Here is a 20,878-nt window from a genome sequence, read left to right as displayed (position 1 = left end):
CGCCCACACACACCTTGTGTGCACCACACACGCGCACACAGATGCACGCATGCACACCCATACAAACACACGATGAAGGAGCCTGTGGACCCACTGGAATGCTGTGGCCTGCAAATGGCTTCTGCACCTTGGAACAGAGGCCTCCCTCTCAAATCTGGGTCTGGCCCTCAGTGAGCCACACAGCACTGAACCATGACACAGGTGGGACACTAAGGGAACCCAGCCTGGCCACCCCAAACTCCACTTTCCAACCTGGGGGAAATTGGGTAAGGCTGGCCATAGCAGGAACAGGGAATCCTGGAAGAGTTGTTGGATTCTGCTAGCACCTAGAGGGCCATCAGCCTTTAGACCGCTGGATTCTAAACCCTGTCTTCCCACAGGTGGTGTCTTGTGGGGGACATCAGTAGCCTCCCTCCAGTCACCTACAAGTGAGCAGTAGCAGGTGACCATGTCATTTGGATTTAGATCCAAGTGAACACTTGGATGGTTTAGGGCCCTTGGCATTTTAAGAGTGCAGCCATCTAACCTGTGCTGCCATCTAACCTCCTGTTGTGACTAGCACAGCTGGTGGCAGATAAAAGGCTAGTAGACAGTGTGTCACCGTCACTATGTCATGCCCAGGGGATACAGAGATGCCAGGGAGCCTGCGCCCCTGAACGGACCTGACTTAACTTTCCATGAGGAGAGGATAGATGAGTTCAGTGGGTGAATGGTTGTCTGCTGACTGCTTATGGAGACTGAAGCCTCAGGCTTCACAGGATAGTTAAGTGTGACCTGCATGCCATCTGTAGCACTCCTTAATCACAAGGCTCTCAACCTTCCTTCCTTCTCTCTCTCTCTCTCTCTCTCTCTCTCTCTCTCTCTCTCTCTCTCTCTCTCTCTCTCTTTCTTCATCCTGAAAGTTTCCTGTTGAGTGTTATGCACTCCCATTCTGAAAAAAACCAACCCAATCTTCCCAAGTCCATGCTTACAGACTTGTGGAGCCCAGCTTTGGTCCCAAAGCACCTGTCTGTTTATCCAGAAAGCCTCTAGCATCCTTCTGGAGGGTGTGTTTGCTCCAAACATGGGGGTGGTAGGTGAAAGAGACTAGTCAGTTGGTCTGTTTGCTGTAGAAAGCCTCTCTTGCATTGGCTGGAGTCAGATGGATCTCTGTGAGTTCAAGGCCAGCCTAGTCTACAGTGAGAGTTCCAGGACAGGCTCCAAAAGCTACAGAGAAATCCTTTCTTGAAAACAAACAAACAAACAAAAAAGAAACAAAAGAAAAGAAAGCCTCTCTTGCTGTCTCCCTCCCTCCCCTTCCATCTCTACCTTTCCCTATTTTGGGGTCTGCCCTCCCCTCCCTTCTTTCCTTCCTTCCTAAGTGGCTCTCAAGTAGCTCCAGAGTCTCACTCCCTTGGGCTATCACTTGCCAGGACATTTCCTATAGCTCAGTATTGGTCATCTGTCTAGTTGAGTACAAAGGCTTTCAATTAAGGTTTTTGAGACTTTGGATCACACACACACACACACACACACACACACACACACACACCTTCTTGATCACTTAGAGAACACAGAGGACAGCTAATTTTAAGCTTCTTGGGCTGGGATGGTATAGATTCTAAGGTACACAGAATATCTTACCCTGAGCCCTACTCTTAGGTCCAATCCCAAATCCCTCAATGCCAAGAGGTCATAGGCCTGAGTCTTCCTGCAGTCCATGTGAAACATGGGGGGAGGGGGACTTGGCTTGAGTCTGGCTTGAGTCTTCCTGCAGTCCATGTAAAACAGTGGGGAGGGGGGGTGACTTTGACTATGTCCTTGTGAGTCTAAATAGTGAAAACATAGGGAGAGAAGTACAATGTCTTTCCAGAGTTAGTTGCTATGACAACTTGGGCATTCATTTCACACTTGCCTTCCTCACCCCTAGTTACTGGAAATGTTCCTATTGACTATATGGTACCCCACCCTCTCCCACAGTGCCCCAAGTAGAAAAAACCCACACATTCATTAGCCAATCCTAAAGGTCCCTCCCACTTCAAACACTCATTGTCTTTTCTTGTTGGCAGTATTGGGGATTGAACCTAAAAACTCATGCATGCTAGGTGAGGGCTTTACTGTTCAACTGCCATGGCACCAGGTGGGACTCACTGTTTTTCAGCCAGTCTTAAGAAATGTCTAAGCTGGGCATTAGTGGTACACACCTTTAATTCAAGCACTAGGGAGGCAGAAGCAGGCAGATCTCTGTGAGTTCGAGGCCAGCCTGGTCTACAGAGTGAGTTTCAGGACAGTCTCCAAAGCAATACAGAGAAACCCTGTCTCAAAAAAAAAAAAAAGAAAGAAAGAAAGAAAGAAAGAAAGAAAGAAAGAAAGAAAAGAAAGAAAGAAATGTCTAACCTTTTAAAGTACTGCTCCAATTTTCAACCTTTTCAGATTTATACAAGGCTGTCGATTTCAAGAATTTATACTTTAAATAATTTAAGCGGGGTATAGTGGTGCACCCCTTTAATGTTTTTGACACTCAGGAGGCAGAAACAACAAGGTCAGCCTAGTCTACATAGTGAGTTCCAGGCCAGCCAGAGCTACATTGTGAGACTCTGTCTCAAAATAAAGAAATAATTTAAAATATAAATCGATGAAAAATAACCCCTGAAGTGATTTGGTTCAAAGGTTTTGTTTGTTTCTAGTGTTTAAGTAACCATCCTTCCCAAATCCCTTTTGAGATGGCCATTTGTAAACCATTAAGAGAACTGCTACCAAAAGGTGAAAAAAAAGAGAGAGAGAGAGAGACAGACAGTGATATCAGTTGTATTAAGGAATTCATTTGAGTGTTTGTCTTTTATTTTGGAGGTGTGGGGGAAGAAAAGGAGTAATAACTGGGGGGAGGGTATTTGGGAAATTCACCAAAAGCTTGTTTTTAAGATGAAAAGCATTTTCTTAGAAGAGTGTCTTGCCCCAAATAACTGCAGACAGCAGAAGTCTGGAGAGTGAATAACAGTCCCTTTGGGCTCTTACAGGTTGAAGGGCAATGGCATCAATGTCTCTAGAAAGGTAGACAGAGCAGCCAAAAACTAAGCATGTCCCTGCAGCGACCCCCTGTCTCCATGTGGGAGCTCTGTGGGCTTATTCAGACCTTCCTCTGAGTTTAGAGGTTGGATTTCTTGAGTGGAAGGAAATAGAGCTGAAAAGGGGAGAGCTAGCTGCAAGAGCCACTGAAAGAGTGAATCACCAAAGCTGGAGGGTGGCCATCAGTCCAGTCCTCAGACCCTACACATTCACAAGTAGCTAGGGATGAATCAGAGACTGCTAAGAGTAGGATCCTGAGTGCTAAAGACAGACCTTTAGCGGGTTCTACTACACCCAGGTTGCCAGTCTAAGACTTTCAGGTTAACAGAGAAAGGCCAGCTAGAAAGAAAACATGCCTTACTCTTCCCCTCCTGTGCACATGGCAGTGGATGCTTGTAGAGGGGAGGAGGCAACCTCAGGAGGGAAGAAGTCCTTACTGATAAGCAAGTGAGGATGCATCTGGCAGCAAGGCCAGCCAGTCTGGGGCAAGGAAAGCCTCCTTTCCTTAAGTCACTGGAACTGGGTTTGCCTGTCTCTGCACCCCAGCCTTCTTTTCACCCAAATGCAATTGAAACTGCCTTGCCTTCAAGCCTGTACTGAGCCTAAAGACTTAGGGTTTGATGAGGTTACTGCATGACTGATACAATTGCACATTTTTAGAGCCTCCAAGAGACAGATGTTTGGGCTGATTAAGAATTGAGGAGGAAGCTTGCAGCTGCACCAAGGAATAATGTATTGGACAAATATTTTAATCAAAAAATATGAAGAGATCAGCCCAACCTTCCAAGGTCTTCTGCTTTAAAAAAAAAAAAAATCTTTATCAAACCCCTATTCTATGGCTTCAATAAACAGAACCCATTACCTCACGGCATCTTTTGTTGGCCCCATACAAGAGAGAACAAAATGGTTATTCAGGGGAACGCTTTGGATTTTATTGTGAGTAGCCTGCACAAAGAGCCGTGTTATTGTATTTAAAAGAACCATCTGTAGCAGAAACAATGGCATCAAATTATCTTTGAATACCCACTGAAAAACATAAAGCTTGTTTTTTTTTTTTTTTTATTCTTCTGTACGGTGGGGGACAGAGCAGTGTTAGGATAACTGACTTTTTGTTGTTCTCTGGGTGCATTCTTCCCGCTCCCCCTCTCTCTCCCCCTCACCCTCTCTCTCTCTCTCTCTCTCTCTCCCTCTCCCTCTCTCTCTTTTAAAAAATCAGCCATTTGGGGTTTTAAGCCATAAACGATTTTTCTTGTTGCAGGGGATTGCAGAGGCAAAGCTAGGCTAGGTCTTGGAGGCTGGTGTGAGGCGGTGCGGGTAAGGCAGGAGGCTGCTGGAAGACACTGGTGGAAGAAAAGCCGAAATGGATTCTCCGTGCCTTGGATGGAGGAAGAGGGGGGAAGTGCGAGCTCCTTCAACTCTTTCGGTCCGGTGAGGAGTGATCCAGCTTGGGCTGACAAGAGTCTCCGGGAGCCCTCTCGTTCAGTGCTTTTTTACCTGCCAATCAAACTGCTACAAGACAACACCCTGATCTGGCATGGACCCGTAAGTAGCTTGCAACCCAACTTTGACATTCAAGGCTAGCTCTCTCTCTCCCCACCCCCCAACACTCATTCACTACTCACTCACTCACTTTCTTCCCTTCTCATTCTGCCACCCCCCTTTTTTGTGACCTTTAAGAGAACTGGCTTAAACACCCTGTGTGGCAGGGTTTTTTTTTTTTACACAGGCCGATTTAAGCCTAAAGGTGTTAAGTTTGGGAATTAAATGCTAATTAAGATCTCTTTAACAAATGCAGAATAGAGATGACATTTTATTCTCTTCTGAGCAGTTAGTTTTAGGTCTGAAAGCAATCAAGGTGGTTTGAAAGGGGTGTGTATTTGTGTTTTCTTTTTAAGTAAAAACTAAGAAACAGATCCGTGAGTCCCCATAGATAAACCCAATAATGAAAATTTTCGGGCTTCCATCTTAAAACTGTTAAACTCTAGCATTGCTCTCCTACAAAGAGCCCTAAGCAGACCGCTGTGACTTGCGATGAAAGGTACGGTTCCTAAGGGCTCACTTCAATCGCGGTCGGGACTATTGCGGGGGGAGGGGGGGCGGTAATTGGGGTGAGAGGGAGCTTGCATTAAAAAAAAAAAAAGCCATGCAGGGGACATGGCGAACCCTTATTCTTTATGCAACTGGAATAGAGGGAGATAGAAACGCAAGGGGGCAGGATCATCAAGAAATATTACCTGAAAGGGAATGACAGGCTGACGAGATTGGGAGCTGGGAGGGCTGGGGAAAGAGGGCTAGGGCGGTGGGTTGCTCTCTGGCGCCCTCTAATGACAATAGGAGGACAATGTTGCCTTCGCCATCCCACGCTCGAGAAAGGGTTTTGTCGCAGCCGCTGCGGCAGGGTTTTTGTTGTTGTTGTTGTTTGTTGGTTGGTTGGTTTTGGTTTTGGTTTTGTTTTGATTTGTTTTTCTCTGCACGTAGTAGAAGAGATAGGTATTTTTCAGCCCAGAAACTTAGTGCACGTGATTTAGACACGCGTTTTCCCTCCAAGCCGAGGAGAGGATGGCTGGCTGTTGGATTCGTGGAGGGAGGCCCTGTGGGGATGAGCAGTCCTGGGGGAGGGCCTGCTTCTCTGCCGGAGAAGTGTGGTCGGGAAGGTCAGTGTGCGGATCATGCATCCTGACACCCGCCCATCATTGCAGTTCAAGGAGGCTCCTGGGGACCTCTGCCACCCAAGCGTGCGGTGGTCAGGGGCCTGCTCCTTTTCCTTCTTTCTCCTCCTCCTCCTCCTCTTTATTTTTCTTTTTTTTTTATTTAAAAATTTGGTAGCTAAAGGTTAATCTTGGGCTGAATGATAGAGCTATGATTGACAAGAGAAAAGGTGTTGAGGGCAGGTCGCGCGGTCTTATTTACAGCCCACTGCTTGCTGTAGAGCCTTTGTTAGAACTGGAAAACTAATCTAGTGCTGATCAAAGCACCACCGAGTTAGAGGACGGTAATGACTGCTAATTTCATTCCAGCCTCAGGCAACCCCCGCCGCTGTAATTAAAGACACGCTATTTAAATCCAGGTGAAGGGTAGTCTTATTTTTTGTTGTTGTTGTTGTTGTTGTTGTTGTTTTAAGTTGGGTATGGGGTGGGTGGGTTACAATTTTATTTAGATTTCTCCTAGTACCATGATGGTTATGTGGTCTAACACCGGATTGTTTTTCTTTCTATCAGGATTGCTTTTTGTCTTTTATACTTGCCTTTAAGGAATCGACAGGGTAAAAACTGAGTCCGTCACATAACTGCCCCTGTTGAAAGGAAGTAGGGGAAGGAAGCAGTTCAGTAACTGTTTAGCGGAGGATTTAAATATTTGGGTCTCTTTTTTTCCCCCTTCGAATGAACAGAAGGGCCTTCACCACAGTTAAAAGTATTTGAAACTCGGAGCAGGGTTAACAGGGCAGCCAAAAAGATGAACGTCAGCTTTAAAGTACTTTCTAAAGGATCATGTGAACTATGGAAAATATATTTTTAATTAAATAATTTCCCCATACTCACTGTAGCTGCGTATTGGTTCAGAAACCTTATAATTTTACAACCCATAGGAGTTTCTTTATAACATCAAAGCTCTACATTTTCGTAGTTGGTTAAAACTGTACGCTCTCTACAACACACACACACAATTTAGCCTTTAATCTCTTTTTATCCGCAAAGACGAAAGCCCCTACGCTCGACCCCTCCAGCGGCTGTCACGGTCAGACCAAGCGCAGCTCTGTTGAGAAGCGACTCGGCGGTCTCGTGCCAGCGCCCCCTATTGGACTCAGTGGGATATGCACAGCGACCTCCCCGAACCTGCTTTAGCTCCTTGCCCTGGGGTTAGAGAAAACTTTGTATTGCCCTCAAAGGGGGTTGGGGATAGGGATGCAGAAACAAGTTTTTGTGCCCTTAAAGATAACCATAATTCAACAAAAACTAAAGAGATATTCTTTTCAATTCCATTTCCAAAACAAAAAACAAAAACAAAAACAAAACCGACATTCCTCCTTACACCCCAGTTTCCCCCATTCTGCTCTGGTTCTAGGTCTTCTTTTAGAGGTTATGCGGTGGTGCCACCGAGAAACAAAATGAAAACTGCTTCTGCCTCTCGCCCGCTTTCCACAAAATAAGACTAAAGCGGAGAGTGCTTCACTGAAACGCCAACCGCGGTTCAGATCCGAGATTTGGCAAGTGCTTGGGGTCTCTAGTGAATGAAGCAACTCGCTTACATTTGATTATTAATTCCAGAATATAAGTCCACTCTCTCCTTCGAGTATCTGCCTCCCCTGGAACCAATCTTGATCAAACGTTTCCCTCCAGGCAATCGGTTAAGACCCAGCTATTGTCTACCAAACAGGTGTCTTACATCTTTTCGACTTTTATCTCAGTGTAGAATTTCGGGGAAAGTTAGTCAGTGATAAATTTTATTGGTCATGAATCCAAGTTATACTGGAAACAGTTTTTTGTATTTATTTATACTTCCAAACCTGTCTGTGTTAGAAAGAGTTGTAACTTTTGTCAGCGAGGGGGCGGGGGAGTAGCCTTGTGATCAATTCAGAAAGACTGACCACAAAAAGAACATAGCCTCTAGATTCACAACAATGCAGAAAATGTTAGTTTGTTTAGTTTAAAATCAAAAGGAAACCCATTAAGTGCTGCTTAAACAAAATGACCGTTTCCTACTTCTGGGACATGTTTGCGGTTTTAACTTTTAACCGTAAGGTTACGGCTTGTTATTGAAAACTACCTTATTTTTTCCTATCAGAATGGCTTTCTGCACATTTAACGCCGTATCTCTGCAAGTCTGCTGTTAAGGATCTGTTTATTCCTCCTCCAGATTGGAGGATCCGAGATGGTTTTTAAAGGCTTTGCTCCTCGCGATGACTTGCCTCTCGTCTGATCCCGGGATCGGATCTCGGCGGAGGGAGGGAAAAGCCAGCTTTTGAGAAGTCCCTACCCGGCAGTCTGGCGAAATGATAGGCAAACAGGAGCCGCTGCCTTGGCATCTTCAGCCTTTACTCCAAGAAGAGGGTAGGCCTGGTTAGGAAGACTCCAACCTGGAACTAGCCTTGGGATCTCACTCCCACCGAGGAGACTCGGGGCGCTGCTCGGGCGCCCGGGGTCCCAGCGCTGCAGTCACCCCGTCGCACGCTGCAGCGGAGTAGAGAGGCCAAGATAGACCCTGCCTCGGAAGCAGACTGCAAAGGGGTTGACAATCACCACTGGGAAATGTGGAAAAATTGGGAGACCCTTCTCCCATCGTGCGGACAGAAGACTTAGGCAAAGGTCAGCGGGGGCAGGTGTGTCGCCCACAAGTCCCTAACTTCGCAAGGTCCGAGGAGAGTGCACAGCCCGGCTGAACAAGAAGCAGTTGAGCCCGGGGGTGAGCCAGGCCTGAGCGTACCACCGATGCTGGATTGCATTGTGATTCTGCAGCCGCAGGTGGCTCAGCCCTTGCCCCAATCCCACGCCACAGGACTGCCAGCGGGGAGGCGGCCCCTCCACCTTTGGAGACTAGGGAGGCGGCAAGAGGGGTTGAGAAGGCAGAGCCTCCTGGGACTGGCAGCCGGCCGGTTCTCCCCAGCCGCACTGTACCCTTTAGGGGCGTGGCAGGCGCTGTGGGTCTGTAGTCGCCGCGTCCAGGCTTGAGCCCGGGCGGGTTGGCTGGGCGCCTTGCTTTGTGAAGTAGTGAGTCCTGTGAGCCAGCCAGCCGGGTGGGCCAACTTAGCTTAGGTCCACTGAGCCCAGGCCAAGTCCTCAACCCTTCCTTCCTTTCTTTCCCCCTACCTCCCAAGCTTAGAACGCTGAGAAGCAGAGTTTGTGGTTTGGAGTTGGGCAGGCTATTTGGAGATGGGGCGGGGGCAAGACTCATTAATAAGAGCCAGGTTCGAGGATGTGATTTCGTTTATTAAGTTTACTCTTCTTGTTCGTTTTTTAAACGCTAGAAAACCTTCAGTTCCTGGAATCCAAGTCCCAGACAAAGAGCCAGTGAGAGCTGGGCCAGGATGAAAGGAACAGGATACAGATAGATGATCATCTCTCAATAAACTGCCAGGCTGTGGCTCCGGAACCAGGGCCCAGAAGCTATGTGGGATGCTGAAGGGTGTAGATACTACAAGTACAACTTGACACCATTGAGCCCACGGTGCTTGTCAATAATCTGTGAATTAGGTGTGGAGACTGTCACCATAGATCATAACAGTTTCTGAAGGACTCATTACTGCGCAGCTTGTCAGTGATCTCCAAATTAAGGGGGGGGGGTGGTAAGAAGAAAAAGGAGTGGGGACCGCCAACAAAAAGCCAAGAAGGGTAGGAGGAGAGATAAAAGTCGGAGCCCCAGCTCAGAAGGAGCCTTTAAAGATTATCAGGCCAGCGATCTGAGAATTCCACAGGGATGGGTTTGGAAGCCCAGCTCTCCTCTTGAGCCTGGGCTGGAAGGGGATGCCGAGGACGAGCAGCAGTGGGCCTCCTGGAAAGCTGACTTCTCAGACATGGCTTTTGAGGTTAGAAGAGCTTTTGGAAGCGGCCTCCTGGTGTCGACAGAAGGCCTGAAGGATACCAGTCGTCGTCATCGTCGTCGTCCCGTCCCCCACCCCCCGCGAGATGGGGGCACACTGATTCACAGCACGTTAGTGTGCACCATGGGCAAACCTTCCAGAAGTAGCCATGGTTTCTTTTAGATCTGGTGGTGACTGTGGGGTGATTTTCTTCACACAACAGCCATGGCTTCTGTTAGGTCTGGTGGTGAGTGTGGGTGACTTTTGCCACATAGATTTGCTTTAGCTTCTTGTCATGCTACAGGTGGAAAGCTTTCTCCCTTTCCCATGAGCAATCCAGTCATTTGCTGCGAAGCGGAACACCTTCCCATGGCTCTTGGTGGTGCCCGAGATCCTTGCTTTCTGCGGGTTTATCGCTTTCTGTTGATGTTTGGGTTACATTGGGTTGAGCTTCCAGAAAGGAAGCTTATGAGTGACAGAGAGCGGAAAGTTATATGAGGTCACCCCACGAAGAAGATCGAGACCCAGGCACAGAGTTCCAGCCACTTGGACTAGGCTGCAGCAGTCACATGTCACTGGCCTGCACTGCTGTCACTGAATATAGGTCAGAAAAGCCTCAAGGAAGGCTTGGGTTTGTTTTATTCTGATAGATGTCACAACTAAATAAAATAATTACAGCTAGAACATCTTAAATGAACATCTGTTTCTTTAAATTGGGGAAACAACCATGGCCACTGGACAAAGGAGGCCATATGCTTTTGGCAGGATGATTTGCCCAAAATAGTTTGTCAGTCAAACAGGTGTGTGATACACTTCCAGGCATTGATTTGGGGGTACAAAGGGACTAAGGACTCTCTAAAGTATCTGGTAATATCTCTCTCTCTCTCTCTCTCTCTCTCTCTCTCTCTCTCTCCTGATTTTTACAATCAGAAGTGCAATTGAAAACCAACAGTGGCTGCTCATCCTGTTCTCAGCTTGTCTTTAACAGGGGAATTTCTGTTTTAAAGCAATTAGATCATTTCATGGGCAAACTACATTTTCCCCTAGACAGCAACAGCAGTTGTGGGAAGAGAATCTCCTGACTGATAATTCAAAAAATGGAAATGAAAATCGTGAAGTGTGAATACTTTATCTAGAAAATAATTGATCTGGAATATCTAAAAGATGTAAAAATACATGAAACCCTGTAAATCATATTGTTTTACATACAGCCCAGAAGACTTAAAAAAAAAAAAGTGATGGGGAATGATTAGGTTCAAAGCAAGAAGAAAATATATTAAGTTTCTAATTGCCAAACTCTTTTTTAAAATGTATTTACTTCATCGGTGAGATTACATGGAAAGGAATGAGTACAATGGGCAGCATACAGGCCGTCCTGCATTCCTTAGCTTTCAAGGGTCCTTGCAACTCTTGAGTGAAATTATTTGGTAAAATTGGATCTGGGCTCCGACAGCCCCTTGTCCATTTGTTGTGTATAATACCACTTCTGAAAATTAAAGGCACACACAAGAAGAAAAAATATGACTAAGCAAATTTAAGTTGCCAGTCTACCTTGTATCCATATGGTCAATAGAAAGGGGTAAAAGTTTGTGGTTGTTCTTCATGACATCTTGAAAAGTGGATGATGGTCCCTGTCAATAATCTTTCACACTTCCGAAATCTAACAAATTTAACATAGGAAGATGGGATGGGTAAGGTACAAATGAAAGAGCATCCATTATTCTCAAAGTCATGCTGTAAAAATTAAGGTATCCCTATGGGTGTTGAGTGAGGGAAGCTTCTTAGTAGAGGAAAGAAAGCTTCACGGCGATGCAACTTATTTTCTAGTTCTTACCCCAGCTTTCTGTACCCTAACTTTTCTAGCATATTTCTGGTTAATTATTTTTAGAAAGTATGTGATTTTATATTCTTATTTATTTATTTATTTGGAAAATAACCCTTCTAAATGCATTCCTTTATCTTCATTCATCTGTGTTTCTTAAATCTTAAAGCTCTGGTCCTTCTGGAAGCAGAGTGGTAGGTACCCCACCTGCCAAGTGGAGTGACTGGGCACTTTTGTGACTTAGAGAGCAGAAGAAAACATTTTATAAAGTAGTATATGCCAGGGTCCTTACTACATAACTTTCTGTTTCCTGTAGTATTTGGGGATAGATAATAGAATCTCACCTCGTCAGATTCTTCCAGCCTTTCCCTAAGTCTTGGGTACAACATTCTCTATATCTTTGTCTTTTAAAATCACAAACTTTCTTACAGTTTCTGTACTTCACTTTTTAGCTTCATTTGCCTCTTGAGTACCAGGCTCCGACGTCATTTCCCTCACTGCAGAAGGATCCCTGCTATGGCCATGTCCACGAGAGGTGGTTAGAAGGTTAGCATTTAGAGGGACGAGGAGCATAGCAAAAAGTGGAGGGGAGCACTTCGTTTCGGTAAAGCTGGCTCCTAATATATTTAACCAGTTCCAGAATTAGAAAGCCTTTCTGTACATTTTCTCCTATTTTTCTTGCTTCTTTTCCTTATGTAATGAAATTAAAACTTTTGGAGCCCACAGTTGACATTTTTCAGAAAATTGAGTTATCAAGGCAGTAATTATTTCTCGGGGAGATAAAACTCTCATAGCCCTAACTGTCAAATAGGGCCCTTTTCAGATTTTAATTACAAAATAAAATTAGTCTGCTCTTCCTCGGAATGGTTGGCGAGTGGTTAAACAGAGCTTTCCCCCAATACTGGTGGTCGTCAAACTCTGCTAATTAGCAATGCTGAGAAATTCCAGTTAACAAGGGCATTCTCCCAGACGCTGCAGGTCCCCTGCCGTTCGCCTTCATTTCCATAAGGAGATTAGGAGAGGAGGGAACCCACTCAAATGCAGATGCAGGAGCGAAGCGTTTTTAACAAGCATCATAATAGTAAGATGCTTGGCTAGTTCTCACTAATTACTGCAACTTAAACCTCTATTTGCCACTAAGAAGAAAAAAATAAGTCTACAGTCCGCACCTCCACAAAATTGTCAGTTGGCTTCAGATATAATACTTGAGGAAGGATAGTGAGCGCTTAGGAGAGAAAAACTGATGTAAAAGATTTGTAAATAAAATTGGGATATACTTAGCAGTTAAGGCTTCTGGCTAGGGCCAATAGCAGAGCAAAATAAAATCTGATTACTTCAGGCATATGCTAATCACTAATGCTGGTCTAAAAGTGTATAGCTTTTTGCTGCCCATGGAAGGAAAGTGTTACATTCTCTTTAGATGAAGCGCTTCCAATTTTCATAAACTATGCCAGTGGCAACATTTTAAATTCTCGGAGGATGAAGCACCCTGTTACAAGTCTTTTTCTGATTGTCTGCTAGTCAATAGTGTATTGTTGCTGGTACTGTAGTCAGCTATTATAACCCCAAAAGAGACTTGCTCTGTCATGGGCTGGGGCTGTTATAGTTATTATACTTAGGGGGCTATGATGGTGCTGGATTGAATTCAGGCAGCCGGTGATCTAATTTTTTTTCAGTGCATATGTTCTAAAAACATAAACTGTAACTGGTTTTTGCTATCACCATCTTCTTTAATCTTATTTTCATTGCACATTATTATGCATAAACACCAGTTACAGTCAGTTTATTGCCTTGATAAGTCTAAGTACAGCAAGCTTAATTAAAATAAAGCTGTAAATAAAAACTACAAATGATAACACGATTGTAATGTACTCCCATAGTTTATTCATATGATAAAGCAATTAACAAAAGACCTAGCCAGAACCCTTACCCTCTTTAAGTACATTATTATAGAGTTCAGGTGCAAACACATGTCTCTGCGAGTTACACACCATGCCGATGCTGGGTGGGGGGGGCCGCGGGGGTGGACAGGCTTCTTACTACTACCCTTGAAAGAAAACGATCAAGATTTTAAAAAGATGTTCCTTTATCATCACCCATTATTAATATTTATCTTAATAAATATACACCACCGTTGTCTACATCAATTCGTTGTTTTTCTTTCTTCAAACTTAATTATCCATAAGCTTTTTTAAGTTTTCAGAATAACGCTATTAAGCGCCTACCGATACACACACAATCACAAAGTGCGTGCTCCGCCTGCCCTTAGTGGCGCGCGGACAATCATAATTCATTCATATGTTGAATCTCATAATTTATACCTATTTTCCCCTGGTTTAACCTTCCACTTCATCTGGCGGTTCTATGTACATTTCTAAGTTAAGCAAATTAAATTTGATTCTTATGATTTGGTCTCACGGCTTATATGATATGTTAACTTTTCTTTTGTTTAGATTATGTGTAATTAGTTTGATCTTCCGTCCTCCTCAGTTTTTTTTTTTTTTTTACTTTAATTATTTCTACACACCTTCTTTTTAAAGGTAAAAGCAGTCTTGGAAAAGCAAATGCACCAGCAGGGGGCGCAGCAGCCACATCCCAGAAACTAGGCGTGCTGAAAAGTCGGTGGCTGCCTTCCCCAGCTCAACAACCTTTTCTGTAGTCTCCTGAGATTCGTGTTGAGCATAATAGTACACCCCGATTAAGCTGAAAACAATGCTTTAATTTGAAGAGACCCAAATATTTACGCGTTTCTATAAGTCCTTTCCGGGTTCCCAAGACCCAAAGCAGCCAAAATTTAAGGAGCACCTAGGACAGGCAGAGAGTGGAGTGAAGAAGAAATTATTTCAAGTTTGCAAAAATTCTTTGCCACAACTTTTCTGGGTGTAAAGTGAGCATATTTAGCTCGAGGGTGACAATAACCGCCAAGTCTGGGAGGATGGAAATTGGAGACGTGGGGGTGGGGGAGAGCCGTGGTGGGAAGAGTGAAGAATAAACAGGGCAGTTTGTAAGGACAATGTGCGGAGCGTGGCCGGCAGATACCCTTCTGAAGGCTTTCTTTAGGCCCAGTTGGGATGGTTGAGGGGAGGAGGGGCTGAGAGAATTGCAGTTAAAAAAAAAAAAAAGTAACCCTGATGGTTTAAGCTCTTTATTTAAAAAGAAAAAAAAAATGGCATCAGGACTTTTTTTTTCCGTCTCTCCCCCCTTTTGTACCCAAGTGCATTTTAGCCACAAAGGTTCCAACAAGAGTGGAAGGAAACTTAGACGGGGCTTTGTTTGACTCCGTGTAGCGACAACAAGAGAAACAAAACTACCTATTTGTAACGGACGTGGTGCGGTGGCTCTGGGCTTTTTGAGCGCCTGCCGATTGAAATCTTTACGTATGGACAATGGGAGATCGGCTAAAATTACCCTCTCGGGTCTTGGGCGGGCAAGATTCTTGAGCCCCTACCCCCGCCCCGGCCCATCATCCTCCAGCAGCCTGGGATTGCTGGGGCCCGGCTCCCGGGGTTCCGCAGGCCTTATCCCTACACACTTGGCTTGCACCTGTACCTCTGAACCCCGCGCGCCTCCCAGGCCCCAGTGCTTCCCTAAACCAACTCGGCCGGGCCTTCACGGCTACCACCGTGCCAGTCAGCAGGGGCAATGCCGGCAGCGCAGCTCCCATCCTGGGAACGCTGCGTGGGAGGGAGTTTGTGAGCACAGCCCAAATGCCACCTCTGTGCCTCACGGTAGGATGCCAGGAAGTTGCGTGACCCTCCCCCCATCGCTGCACTCTGGAGTCTCTTTCTGTTGATTCTTTCGTCCCCAGGCTCTCATCTGAAACTGCCACCACTGAAATCCTCCTGTGTCGGGGGGTGGGGGTTAGAAAGAGAGTGGGAGGAGAGTTCAAGCTTTGCCTTTGCACCCTCTGGATGGGACAGACTGGTGGAGGAGGGAGTTAGGGTTGAGGACACGTGCTGCGGTTCCTTAAACCACACCTGAGTCAGGCTAGAAGACTGTGAACAAGGCCTGTCCCTAGCTCTGCTCTTCAGTGGGCCAAAAAGGCAGAGGACTTTTGTTTGGGAACCAAGCAGATGACGTGGAAGTCAGGAGGGCACTGGGGCCCGAGGCTTGGGTCTAACTTCTTGTCTGTACTGTGAGATGAGGGGGTTAGGGGGTGTTGGCACCAAGGTAGGAAGAGGGGCTGGAACCGAGAGCAGTGCCTCGGATGAGCGGAGGAACAATGGCACACCACCTCCGGCCCTGCCAGCTTCCTGAAATACTAGTTGGACGGTCGCCCTGAACCACCCATGGGCCCTGCCCCACCCTGGCCCCAGCTCCCCGCGCCCCATCCTCCCTTATGTACCCAAGAGGGAGCCAATATTCCGTAGCAAGGGGGGAAGGAGCTGTCGTCTTGGTGCTGTTTACCCACTTCCTTCGAACAGGCGTGCGCCGTGACCTGTTGCTGAGGAAGGGGGATACAAAGGTTCCCCCGCGGCCGGCTGCAGGCTGCGGGCCCGCCTCCCCCGCGCGGCTCTGGGCACAGCGCTCTGCTGGGCTCGGCTCGGCGGCGCGGCAGGCCCCGCCCCCTTTCATGCAAAACCCTCTGGCGAGGCTGGGCTCCGGCGCAGGAGCCGGCGCTTGCTGATTGGCCGCCGGAAACCCATTTATTCCCTGACAGCCCCCATCACATGGATGGTTGTCTATTAACTTGTTCAAAAAAGTATCAGGAGTTGTCAAGGCAGAGAAGAGAGTGTTTGCAAAAAGGGAAAAGTACTTTGCTGCCTCTTTAAGACTAGGGCTGGGAGAAAGAAGAGGAGAAAGAAAGGAGAGAAGTTTGGAGCCCGAGGCTTAAGCCTTTCCAAAAACTAATCACAACAATCGCGGCGGCCCGAGGAGGAGAGCGTCTGTTTTTTCATCCCAATTGCACTTCGCCCGTCTCGAGCTCCGCTTCCCCCCAACTATTCTCCGCCCGATCTCCGCGCAGGCCGTGCACGCCGACACCCCCGCCCGCGGCCCCTGCAGCCCGGCCCCCGCGCGCGGCCCCCGCAGTCCCGGCCGGGCCGAGGGTCGGCGGCCGCCGGCGGGCCGCGCCCGCGCCCAGCGCCCGCATGTATAACATGATGGAGACGGAGCTGAAGCCGCCGGGCCCGCAGCAAGCTTCGGGGGGCGGCGGCGGAGGAGGCAACGCCACGGCGGCACCGACCGGCGGCAACCAGAAGAACAGCCCGGACCGCGTCAAGAGGCCCATGAACGCCTTCATGGTGTGGTCCCGGGGGCAGCGGCGTAAGATGGCCCAGGAGAACCCCAAGATGCACAACTCGGAGATCAGCAAGCGCCTTGGCGCCGAGTGGAAACTTTTGTCGGAGACCGAGAAGCGGCCGTTCATCGACGAGGCCAAGCGGCTGCGCGCTCTGCACATGAAGGAGCACCCGGATTATAAATACCGGCCGCGGCGGAAAACCAAGACGCTCATGAAGAAGGATAAGTACACGCTTCCCGGAGGGCTGCTGGCCCCGGGCGGGAACAGCATGGCGAGCGGGGTTGGGGTGGGCGCCGGCCTGGGCGCTGGTGTGAACCAGCGCATGGACAGCTACGCGCACATGAACGGCTGGAGCAATGGCAGCTACAGCATGATGCAGGAGCAGCTGGGCTACCCGCAACACCCGGGCCTCAACGCGCACGGCGCGGCGCAGATGCAGCCCATGCACCGCTACGACGTCAGCGCCCTGCAGTACAACTCCATGACCAGCTCTCAGACCTACATGAACGGCTCGCCCACCTACAGCATGTCCTACTCGCAGCAGGGCACCCCCGGTATGGCGCTGGGTTCCATGGGCTCGGTGGTCAAGTCCGAGGCCAGCTCCAGCCCCCCCGTGGTTACCTCTTCCTCCCACTCCAGGGCGCCCTGCCAGGCCGGGGACCTCCGGGACATGATCAGCATGTACCTCCCCGGCGCCGAGGTGCCGGAGCCCGCTGCTCCCAGTAGACTGCACATGGCCCAGCACTACCAGAGCGGCCCGGTGCCCGGCACGGCCATTAACGGCACACTCCCCCTGTCGCACATGTGAGGGCCGGAGCGCGAACTGAGAAAGGGAGAGATTTTCAAAGAGAAACAAGGGAATTGGGAGGGGTGCAAAAGAGGAGAGTAAGAAAAATCTGACATGCTCAAAGAAAGAAAAAAAATCTCATTACCCGCAGTCAAATGACAGCTGCGGAAAAGACCACCAATCCCATCCAAATTAACGCAAAAACCGTGTTGCCGACTAGAAAACTTTTATGAGAGATTTTGGGACTTCTTTTTGGGGGACTATTTTTGTACAGAGAAAACCTGAGGGCGGCCGGGAGGGAGGGGTAATCGGACCATGTATAGATCTGGAGAAAGAAACTACGCAAAACTTTTTTTTTTAAAAGTTCTAGTGGTATGTTAGGCGCTTCGCAGGGAGTTTGCAAAAGTCTTTACCAGTAATATTTAGAGCTAGACTCCGAGCGACGGAAAAAAAAGTTTTAATATTTGCAAGCAACTTTTGTACAGTATTTATCGAGATAAACATGGCAATCAAATGTCCATTGTTTATAAGCTGAGAATTTGCCAATATTTTTCGAGGAAAGGGTTCTTGCTGGGTTTTGATTCTGCAGCTTAAATTTAGGACCGTTACAAACAAGGAAGAAAGAAATTTATTCGGATTTGAACATTTTAGTTTTAAAATTGTACAAAAGGAAAACTTGAGAGCAAATACTGGCAAGACTATTTTCTTGGTCTTGTTTAAAAAGGGCAAATGTTCTAGATTGTACTAAATTTTTAACTTACTGTTAAAGGCAAAAAAAAAAAATGTCCATGCAGGTTGATATCGTTGGTAATTTATAAAAGCTTTTGTTCAGTCCCACCTTTCCATTTTGTTCAGATAAAAGAATATGGAATTACTGTGTTTGGAATATTTTCTTATGGTTTGTAATATTTCTGTAAATTTATTGTGATATTTTAAGTTTTTTTCCCCTTTTATTTTCCGTAGTTGTATTTTAAAAGATTCGGCTCTGTTATTGGAATCAGGCTGCCGAGAATCCATGTATATATTTGAACTAATACCACCATCCTTATAACAGCTACATTTTCAACTTAAGTTTTTACTCCATTATGCACAGTTTGAGATAAATAAATTTTTGAAATATGGACACTGGAATTATGCCTGAGTCTTTCATTTCTTTGGCTAGCAATACTTATACATAACTTGGGAAATTAGAAGACCATGCTGAGCCACCAGGCTTGACGTTACCAGCAATGCCTGTTAGCATTAACTTTAGAAGAAAAAGATGGCTGGAAAACTGAAATGCGCTGTCATTTCTAAAACAGAAACTAGAGACATATATTGTAAGTCCACGCCCTCCTTTCCTAAGCAGCGTGAATAAACGCGATGTGGGCTTAAGCTAGCTTGTACCACTTGTTGCCAGAAGGAGTCGATTCTGAAATTTTCATGTAGCTTAGCAGATGGGGTATTGAGCCAAATCAGAGCCAGGTTGGCTGGGTTTGTTTTCATTTTCTTTACAACACAATGGCCCTTTGAAATGTGGTTTATAGGGGAAAATGATGCTTCTTGTATCGGAATAATTACAAAGTAGACACGCCGAGTGTTCTGCTGGGTAGGTGCTTGGGTGACTCTAGCCCTGCCATTGTGTGAGGAAACAAGTGGTTTTCTGTCTTTGTTTCCTGACTTCATAAACTTTCTCCTCTACGTTTTCCTGTTTGGGGCGAGGGAAAAGCGAAGACCGGCTTGCAAAATTCCCTTACTTATCATGGACTTTATTTATTTATTCCCCCCTTTCTCCCCCACCCCCCACCCCACCCCGGATTCCACTTCTTAATTTGGCAGCGCGGGTCCAAGCCTGTAGTCCCAAATCGGATAATCTCTGCAGCTGGCTACACGCAAAAGAGAAGCCAGGCAACAGACATATTACAGAAGAAAGCTCTCGACTCCGAGGTAGATATTTCGCTTTGTGCGCTCTGATCACATTTGGACATGATTGTGCTTTTGATCTGTTAACTGTTTTACTACAGTAGTAGAGAGAAGGGGAGGAGAGAGGGTGGGGAAACGAGATTGGATTTGCTGTTTTCTTTCGCCCCGGGAAAAGTAAAGAGAGGCAGGCGATGTCCTCGGCTGCAGCGGAAAAGTTGGGAACCGCCGTAGTCTTTAGCCTAAGCAGCAGGTTCTGGCGCATCCGAGGCCGCTGGCGGGTTTTTTTGTTTTTGTTTTTTGGGTTTTTTTTCCCTCCTATTTCCGCTCATCTTCTATCCAAATGCATCAAGAACCAGGAATCCGGCGAGTTTAGGAGTTCAGCCTTGCTTCTGTTTGTAGAGCTCGCTGCTCCTCTGCAGAAGTTAGGATCCTGCGGCGCTTTCTGCCCTGCAGCCGGGTACCGGCCACAGCCGGTTCTCTCAGCCTCTAGGCCCTATGTCTCCTCTTTTGCAAGGAAGTCTTTTCTTTCTTGAGGAGCTGCTAATGTTCTGTGGAGAACTCAAGGTCTCGTTTTCTGTGTTTATATTTCTTCTCGATCGCTTCACAGGTGAACAGTGGGTACTTATTTATTTTCGTTTTTACGGTTGTGTTGTACTGGGAAGGGACATTTATTCAGTTCCCAATACAAGCTAGGCATTTTCTCCTCTAATTAATGCAGAGACTCTGAAAGAATTTCCCCGGGCCTGGCGTGGATCTGGCCCAAGCCAAGCACTTAATGGGGAGATGCCCAGGTTCAAATATTTTGCAAGACAGAAGAACGCTTTTGAGAGTTGAAATCATAAATGATTATCACTCTTCAGAAAAAGGAGATGTCCTATATTTCCAAACCAAATAGTTTAAAAGTAGAGGCCAAAGTATTTTGTTTGTAAATATAGAAGCTTTTGATAAATGTAGCTGAAGAAAAGGACATTTTTTTCTTTTGCATTATCTATCTGAGTTAAAACAGTTCCCAAGATGTATAATTTCATACCTAGGTTAATATTTATGAGCAAATAATTTTTAAGAATAATTTCATTTTTAAGAAGGGAGATAAAGTCATGATTCTGCCCAAAAATGACCTGCTTCCATTACTGGGTGTTCACTTCATTCCTAGGACTATTATTCAGGTCAAAGAAACTTAATTTCCAGTCAAGAGGGTGAATTTTAATGTTGATTTGACCTCATACACAGACTAGAAATGTGTAACAGGATGAGCATATAATCTGTTCTTGCTACATTTTTTTCTCCCACACCCGCCCCCTCCATATCTTAAAGAGTGTTAAAATATTTTGCTGAGCGGGAGTAGATTAACAAGGTTCCTTTGCCAATGCCGGAAAGCTGGTATCACAGACCATCCCAGGGGAAAATGGCTCACATTAACCACTAAATGAATATTTGACAAGGGCTCATTCGGAGGTATTATTACTATAAATGTGTCCCTACTGGACTTTTCAAGGTCAAAGAGCAATGCTTCAATTAATTATTTAGACTGCTAGTAGATTTGGATGTAATAGCTGTACTTATTTC

General features: G+C 46.4%; 1 protein-coding gene across 1 annotated transcript; it reads left to right on the top strand.

Annotated features, from left to right (window-relative positions):
- The first annotated feature begins 16,165 nt into the window (after positions 1 to 16,165).
- Sox2 (SRY-box transcription factor 2) lies at positions 16,166 to 19,072 on the top strand. Its single transcript, XM_027391994.2, has one exon. It carries the CDS (start codon positions 16,472 to 16,474, stop codon positions 17,429 to 17,431), a length of 960 nt encoding a protein of 319 aa, XP_027247795.1. The 5' UTR covers positions 16,166 to 16,471; the 3' UTR covers positions 17,432 to 19,072.
- Positions 19,073 to 20,878: the final 1,806 nt, after the last annotated feature.

Source organism: Cricetulus griseus (assembly GCF_003668045.3).
Source record: "Cricetulus griseus strain 17A/GY chromosome 1 unlocalized genomic scaffold, alternate assembly CriGri-PICRH-1.0 chr1_0, whole genome shotgun sequence".
NCBI lineage: Eukaryota > Metazoa > Chordata > Mammalia > Rodentia > Cricetidae > Cricetulus > Cricetulus griseus.
This window is presented reverse-complemented; position numbering and strand designations above follow the sequence as displayed.